We start from the raw sequence: 8,283 nt of genomic DNA on the forward strand, positions 1-8,283 counted from the left end.
CAAAGAATGTGATAAATAGGCTTAAATGGGCTTAAACAAAGGGATAATTTTTTAAGTAGGCTTATCTGGTCAGTAGCTTAACAAGAAACAAATGCAGAAAAGAGTCAAGTTCTACGGTAACTAGAAATCATGAGTGAGATCAGACACATGAAAAAGAAAATGGAAAAATGTGTTCCATCCATAATATGGCTCAATATCTCACAAAGGTTAATGACCTATCACATATGATACAAAATTTAGCGTTCTAATCCAACTTATTATACCAAGAGTGCAAATATACTATCAAATCATGCCACAAATCTTTAGTGAAAAAACATGCAAGGCAAACATTATCACAATATTTGCATCCTCAAAATCTGATGAAAAAACATGCAAAGCAAACACTTTTTTTATTTCTATTTTAATTTGCTTTTAAAAATGAAATCCTAAAACAAATAATTAAATCCTAAATGATACTCACACACTTAAATTACACATTGTCCTCAATGAATGTAACAAGTAAAAAAATAAGAGTAAGGATATGGAACTCCCTATTCAAACTGCAGTGTAAGTGGGATTTTCGAAAGAGAGTTGTTTTATGGCAGCACCTTCAAGCACAGAGCTCTCATGGAATAGCTTGAGGTGTTGTCCATTCACTTTGAACACTTTATCAATGTTTCCACTTTTTATTTCAACTGCATCATGAGGATAAGTGTTAGTAACAACAAAAGGGTCAATCCATTTGTACCGAAGTTTCCCAGCCATAATTTTTAGATGAAAGTTGAACAGTAAAACTTTTTGGTCAATGGAGAATTCCTTCATAGAAATCATCTTATCATGGAAGTGTTTGTTTTTCTCATTAATGATCTGGGAGTTATCATAGGCTTCTAGAGTAAGCTTTTCAAGTTGATGCAATTGAAGCTTTCTCTCCAAACCTGTTTTCTCCATCTCAATCATACAACTCTTGACTGCCCAATAAGCATGGTGCACTTCACAGGAAAATGACCCATAAAGTCAATGCCCTACACATGAAGCACTTCATAGAAAAACATAGGTTGTTGAGGCATCTCACTCATACGAGTGATTGTTGCTCCTGCTATTTGGCAATGTTCACAAGTTCGGTAACTCTCAAAACCACCCTTAAACAAAGTGGACCAAAAGAAACCTGAGTCTAAGACTTTTTTTGCTGTCGATTTAGGACCAAAATGTCCCCATACTTCAGAGACGTGACAAAAATTAAGTATGAGTTGAGCCTCATAGTGGGAGACTCATCGTCTAATCACCTGGTCACTAAAGAACTTACAAGGATATGGATCATCCCACACATATTATTTGACACCACTTTTAAGCTTGTGTATTTTTGCTCTAAATGCATCTGCAGGAAGAACTCCTAAAACTAGATAATGAACTAAATCAAAAAACCAAGGAGTTAGCTCACACAACTGTAAAAGTTGCTCATCAGGGAAGTAATCCTGAATGGGGGTGGGATCCTCATCCCTTTCTATTATGCTCAAGTGATCTACCTCCAGATTTGCAGCTCCAATTTTATCTTTAATCTCCAAATCAAATTCTTGGAGCAACAACATCTACTGGATCAATCTTGGTTTTGCTTCTGGTTTCTTCAACAAGAACTTCAAAGTTACATGGTCAGTAAAAAAAAAATTACCTTAGAACCCAACAAATAAGATCTAAACTTATAAAGAGAAAAAACAATAGCTAAAAAGTTCATTTCTAGAGGTAGTCTAATTAGTTTGTGCAGAACCTAAAATCGTAGAAGCATAATAAGTAACATGGGCAACTCTTCCAACCCTTTGTGCAAGGACTTCTCCCACTACATAATTAGATGCATCACACATAATTTCAAAGGGGATGATCCAATTAGGCGGCTTAATGATGGGAGTAGAGGTCAACGATGTTTTTAAGAAATCTATCGCCTTCTTGGATTTGTCATAAAAGTTGAACGTGACTTTATGAAGCAAATTTGACCCCGAAAGAGCTATTTTGCTGAAATCCTTCATAAAACACTTGTAAAAACATGCATGGCCAAGAAAAGAAGTTATCTTGCAGACGCAAGATGGGTAAGGCAACTTAGAAATCACATCAATATTAGAAGGATCCAATTCCATCCCAATTTTAAGAATCACATGTCCTAAACCTATGCCCTATTCAACCATAAAACGACATTTTTCGTAATTCAACACAAGGTTGGTTTCAATGCATTTATGCAAAACTCTATCCAAACTATTCAAGCATGCATCAAATGAGGAACCACACACAATAAAATCATCCATGAAAACTTCTAACCAATTTTCTATGAAATCAACAAAAATGCTAATCATGCACAGTTTGAAATTGCTAGGAGCGTTGCATAGGCCAAATGTCATTCTCCTATAGGACAATGTGACGAATAGGCAAGTGAAAATTGTCTTTTCTTAAACCTTAGGTGAAATATGGAAATGAAAATAACCTGATAAACTATCAAGAAAACAATAATGTTACCTACCAGTCAACCGTTCAAGCCTTTGATCAATGAACGGTAAAGGAAATTGATCATTCCTGGTTGCCTGATTTTGTCTTGTGTAATCAATGCATAACCTCTAATTGTTCTACACTCTTTTAGGAGTAAGTTCATTGTTCTCATTTTTAACCACTTTGAGTCCAGTTTTCTTAGGGACTACCTGTACCAGGCTCACCCACCAACTATCACAGGTGGGGTATGTGATGCTAGCTTGTAAGAGCTTGGTCACTTCCTTTTTTACAACATGAAGAACTAAGGGGTTAAGTCTCCTTTGGGGCTGCCTCACTGACTTTTTCCCTTTCTCTAGTTGTATCGTATGTATACACATGGACATGCTAATACATGGAATATCAGCTAATGTCTATCCAATTTATTTCCTGTTATTTCTCAACATTTGCAGCAACCTCTCTTCATGTTCATGTTCACGTTTTGCAGAAATACTCATATGTAACTTTCCACTCCCCTCTAAATATGCATATTTCAAAATTTCAAGAAGTGGTTTAAGCTTTAGAGTTAATGGCTGTTCAATGGAGGGTAGAATGCTAGTGGTCAAAGCTAAGTCTACAAAATTAGTTATGTTAGTAGAAATATTAGAAAAATGATCAACCTGTGGAGCAGCTTCGAACTCTGCATACATAGAGAACAACTGAGTATCTGTGCAAAAATCACAAGTTTAATAAAAACCAAACAGTGAAGGAAAATTAGTAGCAAACATATAGGGGTATGTGTCATCAACCAAATCAACAAGCAATTCAATTTGAAAAATAAAATACTCTTCCATGGGGTGTTTCATAGCATCAAAGATGTTAAATTTTACAATTATATCACCAAATTTTATGGATAGAGCTTCAAAATGAACATCAATGTTTGTTTTAGTAGTTTTAAAGAATGGTCTGCTTAAGATGATAGTCACTCTATTGGAGTTAGTCTTTTCCTTCATTAACTCAAACAAGTACATTATCCACCTACCTAGCAGGGAGAGAATTGCTTTTGCTCGATAATTGAATGGTAACACATGTATTCTTTTAGGGTAAAAAGCTCCTAAGTCTAACATGGAATTTTCAAATTGACTATTGCATATGGTACATGGAATGGAAAAACTCCCTGAAACATTGCGCCCCATGTTTACCATTTCATTACCTTATAACCTTCTCTTGTGTGTGCACAACTCTTTTAGAATTTTGGCATATCTTGAAATCTGTTTAATTGCTTCAAAGAAGGGAGTGTTCACTTCCACCTTCCTAAACTTATTCAAGATCTCCATATCCCTATCTCCCTCATTTATTTTCTTAGTCTTCACTTCTCTTTGAGGGAAAGGAAGTGGTACATCTTTCTCAACATTAATAAGCTCGGCATATTAGAGTGTCCTCCAAAACTTTGTTATTTTTTACAGTAGCAATTCCAGGTTTAGGTACCTTTGGTATTTCAACAACTTTTCAAGAACTCAAGGTAATTGCACTAACATTAGGAACATTTGGATTTACTACTGACTTTGTAGATAGTTGGCTTGACCATTGAGTCTGCATCTGATATTAATGGAAATGGCCAACTATCCAATTTTTGTCTAGAAATTCTGAATGATGGAATATGTCATTTGTTGAAATTGGAGATTTTGGACAACCATCTGTTTGAAAAGGTCATCCAATGAAAGGGTGTATTTCTACTGTTGTGCATTGTTTTGCTGCAGCCTAGGTTGTTGTTGTGTAGATAAATTTCCCTATCTTAGGTTGGGATGGTTTCTCCAACCTGGATTGTACCTGTTAGATGACAGATCAGAGTTGGCTTGAGGATTTTATTTGTTTGTTGCATATGCTAGAGGAGCATCTGCAATTCGATCTTAGCTGCTTGGGATTTTCTTATTGCCAATTTTTTTACCAATGAAGTAAGCTCATCAGGTTTCCTCTCTAGATTATGGTGGGAAGAAACTTGAATCTTGTTCACTCTCTTTGTCAACACCACTGACTATTTTTGGTTGTAAACTATTGAGAATTATGGGCGTGTTCTCAATCAAGGCTTTTGTTGTTTATGGGGTTTTATCGACAAGTGCTCCCCGACTAGTAGCATACATGATGCTTTTATCCATAGGTAGCAAGCCTTCATTGAAATATTGGATGAGTAATTCTTCGGAAACTTGGTGATGAGGGAAGCTAGCCCTAATTTCTTGAATCTCTCTGAATACTCATGCAAGGATTCTCTGTCAATTTGCCTAATGCCACATATTTCTTTTCTAGTTGAAGCAACTCTAGAGGTCGGGAAGAATTTTTCTAGGAACAACTTATTTGTATCATTCCAACTATAACAGAACTTGGCGATGGTAGTATAACCAGTCCTTGGCAACATCTTGAAGTGAAAATGGGAAGGCTCTCAGCTTGATATGGTCCTACATGAAAACTTGAGGCTTCATAGTAAAACACACAACATGGAACTCCTTTAGGTGTTTGTGAGAATCCTCACCTGCAAGACTGATAAACTTTTGAAACAAGTGTATCAAACCCGATTTAATTTCATATGGAACATTAACTTAAGGATATTCGATATAAAATGCATTATAGTGCAACAAGTTGTCTTAAGGTTCTATTATTCATGTTATCACACGTAGAGTCCAAACAGAACACATAATCACTTTCAATATCACTAACTAATTCGTTAGCACTATCAACTTTGCTAAGACTACGAAGTAAATAAAAAGTGTTATCTATATATATATATATATATATATATATATATATATATATATATATATATATATATCATGCATCATGAGAATGTAACAATGCAAAGCAACAACACAATTTTGAAAATTCCAACAATGTCCCTATTGCTAATAATGAAGTAGAAAATGAAAAACCCTATGAAATAAAATCTAAAAATATAAGAATACCATCGAAAATATTCTAAAAATCAAATATAGATAACACATTTTTTTTTTGATTTTTTTGAGAATATGAAAAATTGAAAAATATTAAAAAGTTGTCTAAACAAATAAAATTTGGGATTTTGAGGGTCGAATCTTGTAAAAAGTCCATCCAATAGAAGTCTTGTTCCTTGATTTTTTATGATTTTCTGGCAAATTTAAAGGTAATCCGAGCCAATCGCCTGAAAACAGATTTTTTTTTTACTAGCAAAGGGCCTACACGAACTAGCAACATGTCTACACGACCTGTAGAGCAACAAAACACAACAAAAAATTGTTAGGATGGTTAGTAGTATGCTAAAATTGGCTAATATTATTATCAAAGAGTCTCCAACAATGATGCCAATTTGATCCGCTATCGCGTACGAGTCAATTACAAGTAATAAGAATGTAGCGTAGAGGAACAACTCAAGTCATCTCGCAAGGACTTTTGATTATATTATCCGGATTTAGAACTAATGAAAATGAAAATGGGTATTTCGAATTTAGGTTCACGTATATTGAAATGACTAATCCTGTAAGACCCATAATTTTAAAGTATACTTTATGTATTTTAGTGTATTTTGGTATTGAACTCGGAGGATTTTTAGCCAAAGTTATTAATATTTTGGAGTTTATATGACCAAAAAGATATTTTGATGCCGATTAGAATTACTCGTCGATGAATAAATTAAATTAACTACGGTGAATCTTTTACGAAGAATTTAATGCGTTATGGGTGAAATGGTAATTTAACAAATATCTAGTTATTTTGAGATATTTGTTAATTATAATTAATATATATAAACATATATATATGTTTGTGTGGAGGGAAAAGTGGAGGAAATAGAAAAGAAGGAAAAAGAAAGAAAAGAAAAGGAAAGGAAAGAAAGGCAAAAGAAAGAAAATGTAACATTTTCCTTCTTCTTCCTCTGCCTCGCGTGAACTCCATCTCCCTCTTTCTTCTTCGATTGATTTTGCTTCTTTTTCGTTCCTTGGCTTCAAGAATAGAAACCCAAGGATTTGTGGGTAACGAAGCAAGGATTTCTCCGCTTCATACTTCCTCGTTGTTTCGAAAACGAAGAAACACGGGATTAGGGATTTCAAAACCGTCAAACACAAACCTCCCCGTTTCATCTAGATCTAAGCTTCGTTTCGCAAAGAGATAGAAGGGAAAGTTGCTCACTACTACGCTACGGTGCTAGGGAACCAACTTTGGAAGCGATGTTGCGATTATGTATGATTTTGAGTAAATGAAACTTGTTGTGTTTGAGTGGTGGATTGTGTTGATTTGTGTTCGTCGTATTTGACGTGTTCTTAATTAATACTGATGAAATTTGATATGTGTATGGTTGGATTTTGTGGAGAAATGAATTGATGTGTTTTGGTGTGGATCGTGGATTGAATTTGATAATATGTTTGAGTTTGTTTTGTGTGGAATTTGAAAACCATTAGAGTTAAACGAGTATTAAGAATGGGGAATCTCTTAATGTCTATGTTTACTTGATGTGTCGTGAAAATCGTTTAAGTTAAACGAGTATTAAGAATGGGGAATCTCTTAATGTCTTGTTTACTTAATGTTTGTTTTGAAAATCGTTTAAGTTAAATGAGTATTAAGAATGGGGAATCTCTTAATGTCTTGTTTACTTAATGTTCGTTTTGGAAACCGTTTAAGTTAAAGGAGTATTAAGAATGGGGAATCTCTTAATATTTTTGTTTGCTTAATGCTTGTTGTGAAAATCGTTTAAGTTAAAAGAGTATTAAGAATGGGGAATCTCTTAATATTTCTGTTTGCTTAATGTTTGTTGTGAAAATCGTTTAAGTTAAATGAGTATTAAAAATGGGGAATCTTTTAATATCTGCATTTGCTTAACGATTGTTGTGGATGGAGTTAGTATATGCTCATGCATTTTCATTCTTTTTGTAAATCGTGCAGACCCGTGATAGGTGGCACCTTGATAAATAGTACTTTGGCCTGTGATAAGCGGTACATTTATGGTTTACGTTTTTTGTAAATTGTGCACACCCGTGATAGGTGGCACCTTGGTAAATAGTACTTTGGCCCGTGATAGGCGGTACATTTACGATTTACGGTTTTTTGTAAATTATGCAGACCCGTGATAGGTGGCACCTTGGTAAATAGTACTTTGGCCCATAATACAGATTTCACTGAAAACCTTTACGAAAATCGATTTCCCAATAGATTTGCTCAATAGAAATTTTTATTCTGAGTCATACCATCGATTGCCCAAATTGATTCATCAATGGATAGGTCGGTTGACTCGTTACTTGATTGATTGAAAACCTTATTTGATTTCATTTTACTTAGAAAATATTATATGGACGTTTAGCATATGGAAAATCCTTTTAAGGTGCATACTTAGTTGAAAGGTTATTTTTTGCATTTAAAAACTTAAATGTTATGTGTTAACTGTTAATTTCGGTTCGTGACCCTTTACAACTATTGTGGAAATTTGGGCTTTTCCCTCAGATGAGAGCCAAGACAATCCTACCGGTTCGTACCCTGTGGATGGGAATGTAGAGGGGAATGTCTGACTGGAGCTATGTTAGGAGGATCTTACAGGGCGCGTGGAGATCACTCAGGGGGTTTAGTTTGTTTTGGAGAATGATTAGATTAGGTTGACATAGAGGGAACAGACGTCTTTCTTTTGAATTGTATTTATTTTAAAATGGAAGATTGTACCTATACTAATACTGTCAGCTTGACATGTTATTCTCGATGGGTTACATGTACCACTTTTTGATGTGTAAATATTTTGGACTCATATTTTGAGAAACTTTTCCGCTGCTTGTAAATTATAATGACTTAATTATTTATCCAAAGGTATTACCTTATTTATTTCTCTGTTTTATTTTAATTTCTTTTGAAAAA

At 34.4% G+C, this 8,283-nt stretch overlaps 1 protein-coding gene across 1 annotated transcript; it reads right to left on the reverse strand.

The window, feature by feature from the left end:
- Positions 1-534: 534 nt before the first annotated feature.
- On the reverse strand, positions 535-1,565 carry LOC101508444 (uncharacterized). The gene is made up of 2 exons (XM_004515899.1): positions 1,418-1,565; positions 535-968 (listed from the first exon to the last, which is right to left on the reverse strand). The coding sequence occupies exons 1-2, from the start codon at positions 1,563-1,565 to the stop codon at positions 535-537; spliced, it is 582 nt and encodes a 193-aa protein (XP_004515956.1).
- Between the last annotated feature and the right edge of the window lie 6,718 nt (positions 1,566-8,283).

The sequence above is a fragment of the Cicer arietinum genome, chromosome 3 (assembly GCF_000331145.2).
Source record: "Cicer arietinum cultivar CDC Frontier isolate Library 1 chromosome 3, Cicar.CDCFrontier_v2.0, whole genome shotgun sequence".
NCBI lineage: Eukaryota > Viridiplantae > Streptophyta > Magnoliopsida > Fabales > Fabaceae > Cicer > Cicer arietinum.